The following is a 19,979-nucleotide window of genomic DNA, read 5'->3' on the forward strand; positions in this document are numbered from 1 at the left end:
TTTTCTCTTTTCTGGCAGCTCGGCTTCCTGTCAGGGTAGTAGAGAGGTTGGGGGCGTGGAGGGGCGGGGAGGGCGAGGCGAGGGAGGCGGGAGCCGAGTGCCGTTTCGTGCCGCGCCCGCTCCTGCCGGGTGAGAGTCCGGGCCGGGTTTTGCGCCGGGTCCCCCGGCTTGTCTCACGGCCTCCAGCCGCGGCCGCTGCCGTGTTTACTGAGCTCGCGCGTCCTGATATCACTCCGCTGGCATGGAGGAGGAGGAGGAGGTGGAGGAGCGAGAGGAGGAGGAGGAGGCGGCGGCGGCGGCGGCGGTGGCGGCGGCGGCGGCGAGCAGTTGATCATTGTGATGGTGGCAGGAGCAGCGGCGGCAGCGGCAGCCCAGCCGAGCGTTAGGGGCTGCTCTCCGCGCGGCGTTTTGCAAAGGACTTCACCGATCTACTTTTGCAGTCGCCTCGGACTGTCCATGTGTTTACTTCCCCCAGCCCGAGGATTCGATATCTAGGTTCCTGTGAAATGCAACTGAGCAGCCAAAGTACTTTGAGAACACGGGGCGGCATAAACACCAAAACTTTTTTGTGGAAGGAAAATGCAATAAGCAAGCTTGCCGTTTTCCGATGCGGTGTGGAGTGAGTGTGTGTCGCGCGTGTCCGCACTGGAGGCATATGCTTGTGTGTGTACATGGGGTGTATTTTTCGGTACGTAGGGAGAAAATGCTTGCCAACCACCGGAAATCTCCTGGAATTTATTAGAAAATAATGGATTATAAAAAGAAGGCAGGAGAGGAGCGGATCTCCCCTTGAGTTGCAACCCGATTTGCTGCTGGCTCAGTTTGTTGTGATTCTTTTTGTTGATAGGTGTCTGATGGTATTCTGATAACACCCCCCTTTTTTCCCCTCGAGCTTTACAGTTTAAAAAAAGGAAACAAAAAAACCCACCCCAAAATCTCTCCCCCTTTTTTTTTTCGCCCCGTCGGGATCGCTGTTTCCATCCATGTGCTTGCGTCTCCCCCGCGTTCCACTTAAACTATTTTAATTCTTGGACCCAAGGAGGAGGCTGATAGGGGGGTGGATAAAAAAAAGTTCTTCCAAAATAGTGTGCCCGGGGAGCAGGATGGGGGATTTCGCAGCCCCCGCTGCTGCCGCGAATGGCAGTAGTATTTGCATCAACAGTAGCCTGAACAGCAGCCTCGGCGGGGCCGGGATCGGTGTGAATAATACTCCCAATAGTACTCCCGCTGCTCCGAGTAGCAATCACCCCGCTGCCGGCTGCGGCGGCGGCGGCTCCGGGGGCCCCGGCGGCGGCTCGGCGGCCGTTCCCAAGCACAGCACCGTGGTGGAGCGGCTCCGCCAGCGCATCGAGGGCTGCCGGCGGCACCACGTCAACTGCGAGAACAGGTATCAGCAGGCTCAGGTGGAGCAGCTGGAGCTGGAGCGCCGGGACACGGTGAGCCTCTACCAGCGGACTCTGGAGCAGAGGGCCAAGAAATCGGGCGCCGGCACGGGCAAGCAGCAGCACCAGAGCAAACCCCAGCAAGATGCGGAGGCTGCCTCGGCGGAGCAGAGGAACCACACGCTGATCATGGTGAGGGCGCACTGGCAGCAGGCGTGGGGCGCGCGCGTGGAGGGGGGGGGCGTGGAGCTTCTTACATGGGGGGAACGGGTGTCTGATTTAGACGGTGGCGAGATGGGCTGAAACCGAAGGGTTAACATTAACTTTTCTGAGGGAAAAGCTGCCGTCGTCGCTACCTGTTAATCTGTCAGGGTTGTCAGATTTGGGGAAGAGAGGGCGAGAGGGGAGAAGCCAGTCACGACTGCGAGGGGAGGAGGGAGCCTGGGGGGAGCGTCGGAGTGAGGCACTGGAAAAGTTTCCCCCCCTCCCTTTCTTAGATACGGATTTGAGAGTGAACCCAGAGTTGAAACCTCGCTCCTCCTCTTCACGACTCCCCACCCCACCCCTCGCGGTGCAGCTTCGCCTTCCCAGACCCGTCCCCCTTCGCCCACCCCTCTCAGCACATCCGCCGGGTGCAGGGAGAAATTGATGCTGTCGCAGATTCTGGGCGGGCACCAGGCCCTCAACCCCTGGGGGGAGGAGGGGGAAGGGAGATGCTCTCGCCTCCTCTCCCTAGCTCACCCCCTTTGGGCTGAGAAAGTCTGAGAGTTTTGTGAATGAACTTTGAAGTGAGTGAGAAGCGGGCGAGGATAGCTGCGCGCGCGCGCATTCCTGGGTGCGCGCACGGATGCGGGGCGCGGGTGCGCGCTCTCGCCGCTGGAGCCCCGAGGCTGGTCCGGCAGGTGGAGCGGCCAGGAGGGTACGGGGAGGGGAAGCCGCCCGGCGCGTTGTAGTAGAGGAGAGCTACACCCCCGGCGCGCGCCCAGGGTCCCGACCACGCAACCCTGTTGGGGATTCTTCCTTCTTCTCTTCTTAAACTTGCTTGCACCGAGCCTGGTTCAACCTCCACCCCGCTCCCCACCAACTTTCCAAGCCGGTCTAATAAGCCCGGAGGAGTGGAAGGTATCGCCGAGGCGAAAGAGGCTTAAATGGCTGGGTGGGTGGGTTCGAGATAGAAGAGCAGCCAATGGCTTAACTTCTCGGAGAGGAAGGGGCAGTTCCCACCCCCTAACCCTGAGGGTAGAATCCTTTCTCTTATCTCCTCTCTCCGGTTCTTTTGCTTTCCTTTCTGGGGTCGGGGAGGGGTGGGGGGGAGGCCGGAAGCTTGGGAAAGGTGTCTGCAGCCCCTTCCCCCACCGCGCCGCGGCGCTTAGGGCTGCGCGTGTGTGCCGGGCTGTGGGAATCCAGGAGCGCGGCAGGGCGCACGGGCTCCTGTTCCCTTTGCAGGCTGCCCCTCGATCGGCGACGCAGGGCCCGGCGCGGGCGGCCCCCTCAGTATATGCGGTTTATAAATCGTGCACACCCAGGGTCTGGGACTCCTCGGAGCCGCGGGTGGTGCCGGTGCCGCCGCGGGCTTTCGCCCCGCACTCCGGCCGGCGCTCCGTGACAAAGAGCCGGCGAGGGGGAGGGGGAGAGGAGAGGCCGCCGTGCTTGCTCCCCACCCTCTCCACCTCCCCCCACCCCGCACGTGAAGAGGAACAATTTGTTTATCTTGGGTTTCAAGAATCCTTCCCTCCTCCCCGTTCTCCGAGGCCGCCCAGCCCCTCCTTCTCCCCACCCTCCTCGGCGCGATCCTGCCCAGTGCCGCCGGCTGCACCTTCCCTCCTCCCCCTCCTCTTCCTCCTCCCACATCCCTCCAGCCCGCCTTCTCCTCCCTCTCGACGTGCGGCCGTGGGGGAGGGAGCGGGTGGCGCTTTGTCCGCCTGGCGGCCCGGCTCTACCTCGGAGGCCGCCCGGCTGGGAGGGGCGCTGCGCCCCGCGGCCCTGGCCCCTCCGCCCGGGCCGCCCCGTCAGCCCGAGCCCTGCGCGCCCCACACTCTCCAGTCCCGGATCCTGTCCCGAGCGCGCAAAGAAGAAGCGGACTCTGTTTTAAGGAAGAGCGTCTGTCACCGAAGTCAGGGAGGGAGGTTCTGGCTTTACAAACAGGAAGCCGAAAGCCACGGACACACTGTAGCTTTTCTGACTGTACCCGGGGGCGGGGCCAGAGTTGCATCTCGACTGTAGCTCGCGTGCCCTTCTCCTACCTATTTCTCTCCTAGTCCTCGTGCTCTTTCTCTCCCCGTGCTCTCCCTCTCCCTGCCCCCCTCGCGCCCTTCCGCAGATCGGGAGACTCACTTTGTGAACCTAAGACGAAGTAGAATTTGAAAGGCACTGAGAATTTCATGCCTGCAGCTCCACGCCCTCTTTTCATGTGTTTGTACACCCCACACGCACGAATTGCGTAAAAATAGGCTTTTTTTTTTTTTTTTTTTTTTCGTGAGGCTCCAGAATCTCAGCACCACGCAATTTCTCCCGACCTTTCGGGATGGAGGACTGCGGTGGCGTTACCTCGCCAGCCGGGCAACGCTGGAACAAAAGCCAGTGCCCTTCCCCGTGCCCAGTCGCTTTTGATAGTAGGAGAGAACAGTAGAGTTAGCAGCCAGAAAGTTTTCGTGTTTGGATTAGGTTCTCTCCAGGGTGCCCTGTGGGCCTTCGGAGGGGGAGAGGGAGGACTCGGGGTGTGTGCCCCAGGTTATAATACACCCGCAGGTGGAAGGAAGTCGAAGATTCTGACATGACCTGTAAGGAGGTTGCGAACTCAAGCCAGAGCTTACTTTTGAAAATGCAAAGACAATGCTTACTTGAATGGAGGAGACACAAACTGTAAATGTCATAGTGAATCCCACCTTAGCAAATTAACCACAGACTTGAAAAATGATTGCCTGAAAAATAGCATTTGTCTGTCAATTTTGTGACAATAATTTAGTCCATTGATTAAATTGAGGTAAATGCCAAGGCTATGTACAGAACAGTATATTCTAGCTTCAGCTGTATTTCACCTATACATCTCCCATTGATATCAGTGGGAAGTATGCGTGATGAGTGTAATTAAAATAAACAGACTTAATTCTTAAGAGAAGAGTTGCATATAAATTCTATATGCCACAAAAAGGAAAGAAAATAACATCATTCTTTTTTCTTTTTAAAGATTTTATTTATTTATTTGACAGACAGAGATCACAAGTAGGCAGAGAGAGGAGGAAACAGGCTCCCTGCTGAGCAGAAAGCGGGATGCTGGGCTTGATCCCAGGACCCTGGGATCATGACCTGAGCTGAAGGCAGAGGCTTTAACCCACTGAGCCACCCAGGCGCCCGGAAAATAACATCATTCTTGATAAGCTATTTTTTCTTTAAAAATAGTTTTAAAAAATTCACACTGTCCCTTGAAAGAGTACTTTAACTTAGTCTATGTATGAAATAAAATCTTGGAAGCAGAGATTGCAAAAAATATGTTGATCTTCATTTTCTTGAATTGGCTGCTGAATTATAGTGGGGCTCTGGTTGGGGGCACAGAACAATTACATTTAATTCTCAGATTGGACTATCTGGGAAATCCCAAAGAAAAGCAATAATCGAGTAGAGCCAAATAATAATAATGGTGATGCTAAAAATAGAGATGAGTAGGATTCTTTTCTGTTTTATTGCTATTGTTTACCTTCTTAGGGCCAATATGTCCAAAGTACTAAATATTGATTAGTTCTCTTTCTGCCTGGTTTGGGTTAAGAAGGCAGTCTCATCAGTTCTTTACCTCTTTTGATTTTTCTTATCTTATACATTTATAAGCATAGTCATGAATAACAAAAAACAAGCAAACAAAAGGCAGCGTGGGTGAGGTGAAATAGAAATCTTCCTTGGTTCCAAACTGCTATAAGGAGCCTAGGTTTTGTGTGGATTCCTAATAGCCCTGCCCGTTAGGAGAGCAGGGAGCTGGAAAAGGCTTTGGTTTGAAGCGACAGTATCTCAGGTAAAAGGTAATTTCTGGACATGTAGTCAGTGAATGATCATCACCCATTCCCCCCAACACTTGCACTTTGTTTATATACACTTGTCCCTCAAGGAGTTATTGGTGAGAGCTGTTCATTTCACCTATTAGAGAGTCTCAGGTGAAAAGGTTCCTTTTCTTTAAATAGCTTTAATTATTTGTGGAAACAAGAGACCTTGTTCGTTCTCTATACTTGGAACTGAAGGCCTGTAAAATTCCAAGGTAAACTCCAATTGACACAAATTCATTTTCAGAGAGGAGCACATTGACTTGAAAGAGGTTTAATCATTCAGGCACTTCAAAAAGCATGACCATGCAGTCTTCAGAATTTCAAAATGGTGGTAGCCTTACTTGACCTGGTTCAGCCCTGTGTTTTCATGACCTTTTCACTCTGTTAGTGCCATTATAACTTTCAAAGTGTGCTTAATTTATACAGAGTTTACAGACCGCATAAATGTGTGTGCTTCTTGCTCTGAGAGTTTATCACATAAAATTCAGTTGATAATAAACTTAATAATTACTGAGTATTGGAGAAAGCAGCAACCTATCCGAAATTTTCTCATCTGTTTCTGGAACAGATCCAGGAAATGTAAACATACTAGTCCAGTGCTAAACCTCCTTATAAATGAATCTGGTTTCCTATTTCTTATCCTGTTGAAGGTAAATTACTGGCTCTGTATCCAGGTTTTTTGGCAGGCTTGTAATGTCAGACCATGTCTGAGTCTTTCACAGGAACCTTTTCATTGGCTTGCCCTGCTGTACCATCCTGGGTGATAGGATTGACAGTTGATTATTGAAAAGCTTTCCATAACCCACACAGGTTGTGCCTTAAGTTTGTGAAAAACTTTCTGGAATTTAATTTCTCTGTGCTTCACAAGTGTTGTCTTTCAATTCTTACGAAGCTTTTTTTTTTTTTTAAAGCTCCAGTACATATTTAATTATATTATTTATGTTCTTTGGTTGTGGTGCATTTTATTTAGTACTGGGCAGCTAGAGATCAGAAAAGTAGAAGCACATTTAGTTAATCATTAATCATAATCTACGAAATGCTCTTTAGGGTGAGCTCCTTCCCAAGCAAAGCTGAGTTTTCAGGCAGGTTCTATATTTGATACTTTCCATCCTGACTCATTAGAATTTTAAGGGCAAGTTTTAGAACCTTTGTAGCTTGGTGCTACCTGGTTTGAGGGAAATAAGCAGTCCAGGTATATGGTTTACTGACATTTCTGTAAGAAGAAAGATGAGGATTTTAAACATTAAAATAGAGTTATATAGAAACATAAATATCTGAGACCAACAGCCAACTATTACTAGAGAGGTTTCCTGACAGAGCTCTTCCATTGGTTGACATGATGGGGGAGTGTCTCTCCCTCTTTCTCATCTTAGTGCTACTGCCATTCAAGGAATGCAGTATAATAAACCATTTTGCACATCACATAGTAATTCTTGGACACATTTGAGGTACTTATATGTTGTTTAATAGCATGGAATTTTATTTGTGATTAGTGCTCTGTGTTTGTTAATGAACAGTTTCGAACTGTGTTCTTGAGTTTAGGATGGCTAAATTCTGTCATCTTTTCCACATTACTCATTATAGAGAACTGGGAAATCAACCAGACATCAAAATCTCATAACGAGGAACATACTTAAAACTCAGTCCCATGATTTTTATAATCTCTGCCTTTTAACGTTCCCAAATAGCTTTGCATTTTTTCACTCTATTAATCAGAGGCCCTTGATCCAGTTTTCAGACCCCGTAGCTGCTTGCTTTGTTTTTCTTCCCCTCCTGCTGCCAACCTTTTGGTCTTTCCACTGACCTTTAGCACCTTTACCAAAGAGTGGGAAGAAGCAAGAAGAAGAGAAATTTAATTTCAGGCTTTCTCCTCTCATAACTAATGAAACTATCGGGGAAGATGCCAGTTATTTTGGATTAATTATGGATTTAATTTTGTATACCATTTACTCGTTAGCACAAATAATGGAGAATAGGCTGAATTTTAAAATTTCAGTTCATTCGTTCAGCAGTATTGCTTCATCGTTCTTAGTGCTTCAAAGAGGTTAAAATGCTAAATCACACTCTTGCATCCAAGACTGAGTATATACATTGTAGGTTTTTCAGTTTTATTCTAGCTGGGTTTAAGGGGGATAACCAGTTTTTATTTATTTGTTTGTTTTTTAATCAGCATTATACTTGATGCCAGTAAATTCTCAACAGCTTTGGGTTGAGTTATGTCCCCTTCTCATGACATTTTAAGTAAAATAATATGCTTTACTTTCCTGTTGTTTCAAACTAAGTTGACATTGGTTTCTGTTATTATTATTATTTTTTTAACAAAGCTGATTTACAGGTGACTGCTCCAAAGTTATAGGATCCCCCAAATTAAATTTCATTAAAAACACAGTATGCTTGGAGTGCCTGGGTGGCTCAGGGTTTAAGCCTCTGCCTTCAGCTCAGGTCATGGTCTTGAGGTCCTGTGATGGAGCCTGCAAGCCCACATCACTGCATTGGGGCTCTCTGCTCTGTAGGGAGCCTGCTTCTCCCTTTCTCTCTGCCTGCTTCTCTGCCTACTTGTGATCTCTCTGTCTGTGTCAAATAAATAAATAAAATCTTAAAAAAAAATACAGCATGCTTTTCAGACAGACACATTCCAAAAATTCATTATTCATGTTTGTGCGTTGGAAATGTAGCTTCTGTAAATCAACTGTCACGGAGAACTGGTTCATTCTCCTAACTTAAAAACAAAGCAAAACAAAACACTCTTGTTTAAACCTAGGGAAACTTGAAGAACTAAACAAATAAGGTTGGATAAAATTAGAGAATGGAGTTGAGAGCTTGCTGTATGATAAATACTTAGAGATCATAGTTTCGTTTAATGGATCAGAGAAGGGGCACACCTTTCCCCCCTCCTTGAGTATACCTGGCTGTTCCATCTGTTACACCACTGAGGAGTTTTGAGTTGTGGAAAAGAAACTCCATTTGGAAAAGAAGCACAGCATTCCCTTAGGGCCACATGCACACATGCATAGAGAAAGGAAATTACTGCTATGGTTCAGGTTTAAGGCAAGCTGTGCGTAGTATTCTTGGGGGAATTTAATAAAAATCTCAAAAGGCTTGTAGTACTTCCTCTGACAAAAGGAAAGTGATTCCTTAAGAATAATTTAGACACTTCTTTTTAATTACATTGGACCTCCCATCGGTTGGAATGACCTTTATGCTAAAGTAGAATCTTTTAAAATACAAATAACTAATGTGTATCCTCCTTAGCAATGAATGGCTTAACCACTGTAGAAAACTGGAGTGAAATCTTAAATTTTTTAACCAACAACCTCCAGAATTTGCTTTCTAATTCTGTACATCTCTACCCTGTTGGGTAGAATCCAGTTGTGTAATGTTTCATGTTGTGGACCCTTCAGACCTCAGCCATCTCCGCGATGATTCGCACATGTGAAGACATTATTAGGAGACATGGCTGTATATCTCTTCTCCCCGCTCACAACGTCTTTCGACACCTCCAGAAAACTGATGCCTAGACAGAGGCTCCTCTCCCGGCACAGGAAAAGTCTGAAGTGCTGTGAGTCTGTTTGTGCGGATTCAGCCTGGGTTGTAACCCTGACTCAAAAGGATTGCACGGCTCTAAAAGACAAGCTTTGCAGTGCCCTTTATTCTCACAGTGGTTGGTTATTTTTCTTTCTTTGATTGTTTGTTAGATGCTGAAAGCAGCTCTGTGATTGAGAGTGAATCTAAAGGGACTGGTACCCAGGAAAGGGCTTGAAGGAACTAGCATTAAGGTAGGAGAGGCAAAAGGGGGGAAAGATTTTGGAGGCATCACCTGGAATGGATGGCAAGGGGGAGAAACAAGAGAGATGATCGGTTTTGCTTATTGGTGGTAAGCAGACAGTGTCCTGGTGTCTTGGGAGCTTACAGAAAGGTAAAGTGTGCTTCGAGTAGTCTCTTCTGAACCTTCAGACCCTACGAAAAGTCAAATATATATGTTTTCAAGAGCGAAAGCAATATTGTTTGTGTATGGAAGAAGTCATGTTCCTAAATATTTTCATGCTTTCTTAAATGATTACTACCCACGGGATGGATGTACTACTTACAGATTCCTTTAAATCATTGATTTTCAGGCAGTGGAGATTTTGCTCCCTTCCTCTCCCCAGGATCATTTGGCAATGTCGGGAGACATTTTTGGTTGTCACACTGGAGGGATGCTACTGCTGTCCAGTGGCTTGAAGCCAGCAATGAAGCTGAATATCTTACAGTGTGCCCACAGTACCTGGTCCGAAATATCAGTGTTGCTGCTGTTGAGAAACCCTGCTTTAAATAAGGAGCTCCCCTAGGATGCTGAAAATACACTGTGTGGTTTTACTCACAGCTTTTCAAAAACACTCTTATGACTTAAGGAGTGGAGAAAGGAGGAGGTGCGGCAGAGGGTACCTTGGAAGGAGTTAAAGGACCACTGTCCCACATGTCTGCCCTGGCCATGTGACCATCTGACTTCTTACTTTGTGGCAGAAAGGGAACAGTAGTTACTTGTTTTTACATCACTGAGTGATTGTTAGGCCCGAATGAATGACTATATATATATAGTCATATATGTATATGAGTACCAAAGACTTTATGGCACTACACCATTGCTAGGCCCATTTTTATGAATGACTTGCATATCACTTAACTGTTTGCCTTCTGCCCAAGTGCAGACTTAAAGTTGAGTGGTTGGAGGCTTGTTTTACTCACACATAAGCCAACATCTAATGACTAGGTACTGGGCAACAGCTGCATCTTGGACACGATTTCTGGTCACTGGGGATACCGTGGTGAAGGGGGCATCCTTGCTCTCACTGGACGCATGCTACAGGCCATGGTTTCCTGGTTCAGATTGGCTGTATGAAATGGTTCTGTGGTTTTATGAGAACACGTTAATGGAAGTCATTAATAAACTAACGTTTAGGAAAATCCTAGAGCCCTAAATGCTTTGTATCCTCTTGCAAGTTGTCTGTGGCTATGGTTCTCGTGCATTGTTTTCTGTAAATTTATTTCATTATTTTTCAAATGAAGTCTCTATGTAGGAGGAGAGGATTCCCTGGTGTGGTGGGGAGTAAGATTAAAGTTGTTGAAAATGAGGCAGGTGATCATCTTTCTTTCCTTTTCTTTTTTTGACTAGGTTACACTTGTAGCACCATGATCACGGCTTGACTTAAAGCTTTTAGAGGAAATTAGACAAAGAAGAGAACATTTAGAACGAAGCAGGCAGGAAGGTGCAAGGACGTGAAACCATGTCATATGAAAAACAGTTGGAAGACCTGGTGGTGTTTAGTCTGATTTAGAGAGTATGATTGCTTTCTTAAAATATTTGAAGGGCTGTCAAGTGAAGAAAGGATTAGATGTGCTCTTTACGGCCTCAGGGGGATACAGTTAGGATCAGTGGTTGGTGGTTATTAGGAGTCAGGTTTGGTTTAATATTTAAAAAAAAAACAATTATATGAAAATTAAACCTGTTCAAAGATGAAATGAGCTGTCTTGATGAGTGAAAATGTTCCAGCAAAAGTTGTTTAGTTGGCTAAGTGTTGGAGAAGGGGTTATGGCATCGTTTTTTGTTTGTTTGTTTTGTTTTTTAAGATTTATTTATTTATTTGAGAGAGAGAGAGATAACATGCACGAGTGCGTGGTAGAGGAACAGAGGGAGAGAGAGAGAATCCTTTTTTTTTTTTTTTTTTAGATTTTATTTATTGATTTGACAGAGAGAGATCACAAGTAGGCAGAGAGGCAGGCAGAGAGAGAGAGGGAAGCAGGCTCCCTGCTGAGCAGAGAGCCCGATGCGGGGCTCGATTCCAGGACCCTGAGATCATGACCTGAGCCGAAGGCAGCAGCTTAACCCACTGAGCCACCCAGGTGCCCCAGAGAGAGAGAATCTTAAACAGACTCTGTGATGAGCGTTGAGCCCGATGTATGGCTGCGTCTCATGACCCTGAGATCATGACCAGAGCCGAAACTAAGAGTCAGGCACTTAACCAACTGCACCACTCAGGTGCCCCACGACATCTTTTTTTTTTTTTTTTTTTTTTAACGATTTTATTTATTTATTTGACAGAGAGAGATCACAAGTAGATAGAGAGGCAGGCAGAGAGAGAGAGAGAGAGAGAGAGAGAGAGAGAGAAGCAGGCTCCCTGCTGAGCAGAGAGCCCGATGTGGGACTCCATCCCAGGACCCCGAGATCATGACCTGAGCCGAAGGCAGCGGCTTAACCCACTGAGCTACCCAGGTGCCCGCCATGACATCTTTTTTTAAATTATAAAATGTTTAACAATATAGAAATAAAATGCCAATTAGTGAGGACAGAGATGTTGTCTCTTTATCTTCATATCAGAAAAAGACCTAATGTACATAGGAGGAATTCAAAATTTTTGTTGAATAAATTGCTAAATGAAAGTAGTTTAAGAAGTGACTTAATTCTTCTCCTTCATGTTACCCCCTTCTCAGAAGTTGCCATGGTTTATAATATCTTTTTCCAGACCTTCTTCTGTTCAGTTACATATATACTATATATTGTACCTCATCACATGGTAGCTTTTTTCTACACAAATGGAATCATACATATGGTTCTGAGATTGACTTTTTCCACGTAATATATTTTGGAGACCTGTCCAAGTCATTACATATAGATCCTCAATTCAGTCTTTATTTTAACTGTTATATAGCATTCCATAATACAGATGTTCCATAATTTATTAAATGATCCTCTGTGGATAGACACTCTTGTAGTTTCTCAATTTCTGCCAATTAAACATTACAGCAATGAACATCCTTATTCATATATTCCTTATACATATGTGAGCATTTCTGTAGCACAGATTTGGGTGTCTTGCTATATACGTAATATGTATAAACAGAAAAGGTTGACCAAAAAAAAAATCTCTTAATCTAATATGGTTTAATATAGCACCTGAATCTTATTATAACACAATTTAGAGCAAATGATAATTGCGTTTCCTTAAAAATACAGCTTCAAAAAAAAAAAAAAAGTGTCAGTTCCAGTAACTGATGTTGGTCTTTGCAGTCTAGGGTGAACATTGTTGGTTTTTAAAGGTTTGGCAACATGTCTTATAGGAATGACTTTTCCTTCTTTTCATCTGGTCCTAAAAAGCAAGTTAGTAGGAGTCTAGTTAACCAGTACCTGCTCATACTGTGAAAGTGGGAAATTCACTTTCTTGAACGAGACCATAGTTCTCCTTTACCTTTCCCGAGCTTTGTGTTTCACAGACCTGTGTGGCTTTACTTGGAAAATGTGTTTCAGTTGGTGCTGTGCTCCCTGGGGAGGCAGTGGGGGCAGGTTTGAGGGGTCATAAAAATCTCAGGTCTGTGAGTTGCCACTTCCTACAGGTTAAATTACCCTGACTAATCCAGTCATCTGTGTAACATGGTAATAACCACCTGCTGACCTGGCCAACTGTAGAAAATGCATCAAAATGGACTTGCCTGGACAGTCAACTTAGAGCGTCTGTTTAGATAGTGAGAAGTCCTATCAGTTTTCATTATACACGTGTGCTGCAGTGGTCTGAACCTGCCCTTGATCGGAGCTCTTGGCCATTTTGATTTACCTCTGGCATAGTGGCTGCCCTGTGCCTGCAGCCCAATAACGAGAGTCTGTGTTTTCACAGACAGGAGCGGTTTGGCTCCGGAATCGGGGTTCTCGGCTACAATATTATTCTGCCTTCACTTGCCTGAAGTGTTCTTCCTTGAAAAGGTTGTGCAAACAGCTGGATTTTTGAAATAACCACACTCTGCCAAGGAATGGTCCTTACCTACTTGACTTTCCTTTAGGTTATAGGATCAGTTTGAACAAGAGCTAGAATTAAGATACGTGGTGTCTCGCAGGGGGCTGGTCCTGGCCTGGCCCTGCTATTTGATCATGAGGATTCCTGCTTTGCTGCCGTCCCCTGGCCTCATATACCTCTAGCCTGTGTGTCCCTCCTTTTTTCTTTTCTTTCTTTCTTTTTTTTTTTTTTTTAAATCGTCACCTCATGTTTCGCCTTTGTCACAGGGCGGTAGGACCTGGAAGCTTGTGCAGGATGTAGATGGCAATTACTTGAACCACAGAAATAAATCCAGGGTAGGAATGTAAGTGACTGGGGATCTAAACTTTATATGTCATTCTCTACCAAGGGATTCTGATCCACTAGGCATTCTGTTTCAAGTTTGACGTACATGTTGATCAGCAGCAGTCATTTTCTACCATTAAGCTGAGCCACCTACCACTTTGGTGAGAAAAAATCCCCCACAAAACCTGTGGCCAGACAAGTTAATGTAGCCATGTGCTGGGTGCAGACTTTGGAAGAAAGGGGCTTCAGCTTAAAGACCCATAGATAGCTTCTGTTTCAACAGCTTAAATCACATGAGTTAGCCATGTATGCAAAATATGAACCTTGCTCCTAATCTTCTAACCAGGCCCTCCAATATGAGAAACTTACGAGTTCCTTAATGTTGCTGCTCTGGTCAGTCAATAAAATTTCGACATTTCACTTTTGCTGCTGACAGTCAAGTTTAGTTTTGCTAGTCTTCTGTCCCTCTGAAGAGTGTCATCCTAGTTTTTTCATATTTGCTTCTGAATATTCCTGGATCTGTTTCTTGCATTTCTAGTACTAGAACGTTTTCTTTCAGGAATGACGTTCACCTATGCACAAGGTGAACAAACCTTGCATTTTGCACAAAGTATAACATTTACCTTTATTTGATGTAGACAGGTAAGTGGTTATGTTTTGAATATTGGTTATGTTCTTAGCTATCTGATTATATTATTAGATAAAACCTGTTTTCCAAAGGCTGTTGAGATCACACCTATGTTGTAATAAACTTCTAATTTCTAATTCCTTTGGAAAGCATTTTCTTATTTCCGGTTGAAACGGTCAAGAGATTATTTGTGATAGGAAAGCAATGACTACAGTCAAGTCTTACTTTACTGTGGAGTTTTTTTTTTTTAAACATATCTTACAAAAAGTATTTCAGACCTTTTGAGTTTTATTTGTTTTTTAAAGAGAGTTCAATAACTCTCTTTGTAATTTACGATGTAAATTCGTAAATAGGAGTGTCAGGGGTCAACGTTCACATTAATGTGAAGAAAGTTGACATGTCAGAACTCAGCAAAATTTTCTGGATGCTAAGGAAAGGAAAAGAGATAAAACTCTTGTAACAGCTTATTCTTGGGTTTTAACTTCAGAATGTGTAAGTGATAATAATGCCAGAGTTCCCAGTGGGATAAAACATAACATTCCCTTTGCCTCTTCCCATCTTCTGTTCTGGGCTCCCATTGTCCCTGTTCTAATCCACTGTGGTATTTCAGTCCATCCTCTCTCCCTGCGTCCCTCCTGTCCCTCCCGTCCTTTCATCCCAGAGAAGAGTGTGCAGCTACAGCAGTGGATGCCTTTGCAAAGCATGCAGGTGGTGTTTATCTTTAATCACTTAAGGTATTTCCTCACAGTGGAGTGTGCACGTCGGCACCTCGTGGATTGCAACATTCCCCTGCCACTTACATCCTGCCCTGGCCCTTTCCTGGGAGGTTCTCGTGTTTGGTAAACAGAGGTGGTTTATATAAAGAAGCAACTTTCTCAGTTTAGATGTTGTGCCTAAATGGTTGAAAGCACATTTTGCAGTTTAGCTAGGAATTCCTAAACGGTTTGCAGCTGCTCTTGGATTCTTAAAAACACGTTCATTTTCTTCAGTGAAGTATGGAAACGATGATTTTAGATTTGGATTTCGCGCTGCTGAATTCTCAGAACCTATTGAAGGAATATTTGAAGAACTTGTTTGTTATCACAGTAAATAGCCATACTCCGAAAGTATTTTTGGCAGGTTGTGGTTGTTATGTGCTAGAGAGGAACACGTCTGGAGTCCACACTGAACTGGGAACATGTAGTGATAACATTGAGGTGATCAAGTAGGATAAACTGTGGTTTGAGGATGGGGGATGGCTGGCACTAAGCTATTGAAATTCAAATGGGCTGTTCCTTTTTCAGTGTTTGATCCTGTTCTTCGGTTGTAAGGATTGATATGAATCATTCAGGAGCCTTTTATTAACTTTAAGTTGTGGTTTCAGATTGGAATTGGAACACTCAGAAATACAGAACAGTCGTGTCAAGTAAGGGCGCTTAATGACACTGTGTGCTTGTGAGAATTGTGTCTTGTGCCTTTGTTCCCTTCTTTGAGGCACAGGTGGTCTGTGGTACTGGTCTGGTAGACTTCATGTTTATCTGTGGTCTGGAATGTCAGAGGATTGCAAACCTGAGAATTTTGCTTCCCTCTTCATCCTAAAGGGGCGGTGTGGGAGTTTCTGGTATTGGCTCAGGGGGTGGGGACAACCATATATGGGAGAGGAAGGGGTGAATGAGCTGGCTTCCGCATTTCCATCCACGCTTTCTAATGCCATTCTCTTTACTTTATTAACGAAGAGTGGAACTTTGAATAATTATTTATGTCTGTCTTTTTCTTCACAGTGTAATGCACACTTCACTTGTTTCTTCAACTTTTCGTAATATATGTGTTTATGATACACTGAAGAGCCATAAATTTGAGGAGAGAGATAATTAGCTTTGACAGACTTACAAAAACGAGACTGTAAGAGGAAGAAACAAGAGGGGTGCTTCAGAAAAGGATTCCATTTCTGGGCTTAAGGGAAATTATCCAGATAAGAAGAAATCCTGCATTGTTAAAATTCACAACCATTTGGGTGGCACAGGTTAGAGGAAGAAATGAGTTATTTTGTGATTTTTAAAAATTTAAATAATTTTTCATAGTTTAAACAAATCTTTTTTAATCCTTAAAATCGAGTTTTTAAATGGAGAAAGTAATAAAGTAATAAAATACGAGGAAGAAACAGCAGCTCAGTCAGCGGTGTTAAAATTTCACGTGGTTTGCACGCCCTTTACCTTTAATCTCTTTCTTAGCGTGAGTGTGGATTGTTTTTGAGGAACCTTTGTTTAATAGCTATCTTACCTTAAAGAATAGTTTTCCTTTCACTGTGGTGGCTCATGTATTCAGGGAAGCCTTCAAGAAACATGGCTCATTTAACATTAACTTGACTTCGTAGTCCATTCTGCCCCTCCCAATTTGGGGATCCTTTGTAAAGGGGACAATTAAGTTGTCTCAATGTCTATATGGAAGCTTAACCATGGGTTGGATTAAGTTATTCCTACTGTTGTACATTATTTTCTGTTTTCTGGATTAAAAAGAAGACTTGAAGTCAGAGCGTGAGAGACTGACACGGAAAGGGAGGAGGGGAAAATTCATGTCATCTGAGGTGAGGGAGACTCCAATAGTGCCATTATTTCAAGGGCTCTTCTTCCCTGGGCCAGATCAGGCGCTCTTCCACAATGGAGGCCATGATGATACGAGGAGTAAAAGGATCTATCCCGAATGTTCTTAGATATACTCGCTTAATGCTCGTAAGAGAGAGAAAAGGCTTTTTAGGGGAGGTCCACTGAGAAAGAAAAGGTTTAGACAGTTCACTGTCAAGTCTACAAGATGAGTTATGTTTGGTTACTGTCAGCTCTCAGCAGCAGGGTCTCTAAGCATTGATCAGGGTCTTGCTTGATGGAAGTCTCCAAGGGAAAGAATGGGGAGAGCGGAAAGGTTTGGATTTCCCTATAAATTGAACCCAGTGTCACCGGGAATCACAGTGAGGAGCTCCTTTAAAATGTCCAGTTTTTCCGCTCTCCACACTCAGGAGCTGCTCCTGCTTTCCCCACCCCCTCCATTCCTAAGTCTTTTGTTCCATGAATAAATATTATGTGGTTTTGGTGCTCATTACTCTTTGATATGAAAAAAGGCAATTCATTAGGTTGAAGGGGGAGGGGGAAGGAGACACCATTTTTCACCCAGTGCATCAGGCGCGGTTACACTGATTTGAATTCCCAGAAAAGTAATAAAACAGTGAAAATAATGATAGAACAGCTCATGGGCCGACAGCTGTGCGGCACCCGGGAACACTGAAGACAGACCCCAGTGTTGCAGCAGGACAATATTGCGGAACATATGGTGCCATTGCAAGCCAGTTGTTGAACTCGGTGGCCGCCTTTTGTTTGGGGGACTCTCCCAACATTGGATCTGTGGTAGCTCTTCAGAAACTTCTAGTCTCGTTGGCAGGAGGGCGCTTGGCACCACGCCAGCCTTACTGTACGGTGGCTGACTCAGGCCATGCGGAAAAGCTCATGCTTGGAGAGCATTCACGCCTCCTTACTTTGGTCGCTAATCAAATCATTTGTTCAGCCAGTATAAATTAGGATCTTTTTCCATAGCGGCCCAGTGGCTTATGTTACAAAAGGAAAATTTTATACAGGAATGCCAATTAATTTTAGATGCACTGATTCACTGGTGCGCAGTGCTTCGTGTGAGAGTGAAAATTGTTGTGTTTTGTTTTAGTGCTTTTCAGATGCACTTTGCATCTTATCTCTTCATTCTTCAGGCTAGACTAGCAAAAGCCAGAAAGTATGTTAAGGCCCGTGTGACTGCTAGAAAGGAGAGAGAGTACCCGTCTATCTAGTTTTTACAAGACAGTGCTAAAATAGTCCCTTTGCTTAGCATGGGTCTATTTTTTAAATGTGTGAAGCTGGCATGTGCGTGTGCATAAAAAGACTAATTAACTCTACTTTCCTCTGGAGGGGTCTCCTTGGCCGCCCTGTGACTGAGCTCCATGTTGACCACGGTAGCGCCATCATCCCGAATCCTTTATGACTTCAACCTCTGTGTGGTCATGGTCATCCATTCTGGTTTCTTTGCTCTTGACTCTGAGGTGCAAGGAAAGATCCAGAAGGACTCTACAGTCCTGGGAGTGTGGTTCCTGCAAACATAGCAGAAGGCGATTCTCAGAGAGAATCACACTCCATGAGGAAGGGCTGTAGCCCGTGCTATTGTGCTCCGTGCATGAGAATATTTTTATTTCAGGAGCTAAAAGGAGGAAACCGATGGTGTTGATCCTCTGATTGAAGAGCACCAAATGTCACTATATTCTTGGTCTCTAGGGGACCTGTTTATTTATTTATTTTTTGGTAGGAACCCTTAGGTAAGTGTTCTGTTGTTGGGATGAGTAAATTTCTTTTTCTCATGAGCAAATGTCATTACAAGGCCAAATCTACTGGCAAAATATACATATGTATGTATATGTATATTTATTTCTGTGATGTTCTACTAATCACTAATCAGACATTATATTTTAACACTGGGCCCTGCTGGGGGAACTGATATTTTTTCAGGCCTTAGTTTTACATTTTGACCTCTGGCCTTGAAAAAAATGTTTTTAAGTGGAGGCGAATAGTTGGGTTACCAGTCTGCTGTAGGTGCATCTGTGCTTTTGCTGGAGCCTTCAGGGGTCGGGAGAGTTCCTGCCTGTGCCCTGGGTGTGATTCAGAGCATCCAGAGGAATGATGAAGGCCCTGTTTTCTGTTTGACTTGCTAGGTTGGTTGTAGGAGCAACTTCACCGCGTGATCATCCTTTCAACCTTCCCTTGATGGTGTGTTTACAAAAATCAGTCAGGGGAGAAGTGTTTCTGTTTTTACTTTCCCGGAGTTTCCTGAGTGAGAGGAACAATATTTACCTTCTCTTCCTTTAAGAAATGGAAGCAGAAAGATAATGACTGAAAAAGATCTACTTTTGACGCTTTCTCATATCCTTGCCCTGAGCACTAGGGACCAGCTACAATCGCTCCAGAAGGCTTTACTACAGACTGTCACAACCTGCCCTGAGGGAAGACAGGTACTGAGGATGGAAGGAATGGTTGAGAATCGGAAAGAGAGCTAGGAGGGAGAGCTGGAGAGAGGGGAAAGGTGAGGGGAAGACATGAGACCTTCATTCGTGGGTATTCAGAATGGGTGAAAGTTTGCATAGATGAATAGCCCTGTTTCTGTTAGCTTTATAAATATCTTTATAGCTATTTTCTTTTTGCATCATAATATTAGATATTCTAATTATGAAGCTTGTTTCTGGGAGAAGTGGGGCAACTGTGAGACCCAGCTCACTTTAGAGGTCACCAAATAAGGTGGGGACAGAGCAAAAGCAGAAACAGACTCTTGCATACGTATGTTCTACCTTGGGTACAGCTCTTTCAGTTGGATGAAGGACCATAAATCTGAAAATCCAGCTGTGTTGTTGTGCAAACTATTAGGAAATACGATCTTCAGGGGTTATGGGGACAGTTCAATTAAAAAAAAAACCTTGCCCCCTAATGTGATTCATATTATAATTATTTAATACCTAAAGGACTCTTCTAATTGAATTTTAGGGTGCTTCATTTACATTCTAGCTGGCGAGAGTTAGAAATACTATCACTTTGTGGTCCTCTAATCGCTGTCCCAAACATTCACAAAATGCCCTGTGATTCAATTATAAGTATCTTCTGGGGACCATGTAATTATATACTGTCTAGTTATCATTATAAAGCACCAGGGGGCGGGGAGCCAATCAGGTAGCTTCAGTGGCTGGTGGTTCATAACCCTGGATTGATAGCCCAAAGTGCTTTGGGTAACATCACAAATTTTAGAAGGGGGATGGTAACTGGTCAAGTTTTAGGGGCAGGAAGGGGTAAGTTACATA

At 44.6% G+C, this 19,979-nt stretch overlaps 1 protein-coding gene across 2 annotated transcripts in view; it reads left to right on the forward strand.

The window, feature by feature from the left end:
- Window positions 1-267: 267 nt before the first annotated feature.
- Window positions 268-19,979, forward strand: part of MAML3 (mastermind like transcriptional coactivator 3) — a 409,056-nt gene continuing 389,344 nt past the window's right edge. For both annotated transcript variants that reach the window (XM_045997952.1, XM_045997953.1), the window contains exon 1: window positions 268-1,574. In XM_045997952.1, coding sequence (XP_045853908.1) covers window positions 1,104-1,574 — 471 coding nt within the window. In that variant the 5' untranslated portion in view covers window positions 268-1,103. The remainder of the gene's footprint in view (window positions 1,575-19,979) is intronic.

This window comes from Meles meles, chromosome 2 (assembly GCF_922984935.1).
Source record: "Meles meles chromosome 2, mMelMel3.1 paternal haplotype, whole genome shotgun sequence".
Taxonomy (NCBI): Eukaryota; Metazoa; Chordata; class Mammalia; order Carnivora; family Mustelidae; genus Meles; species Meles meles.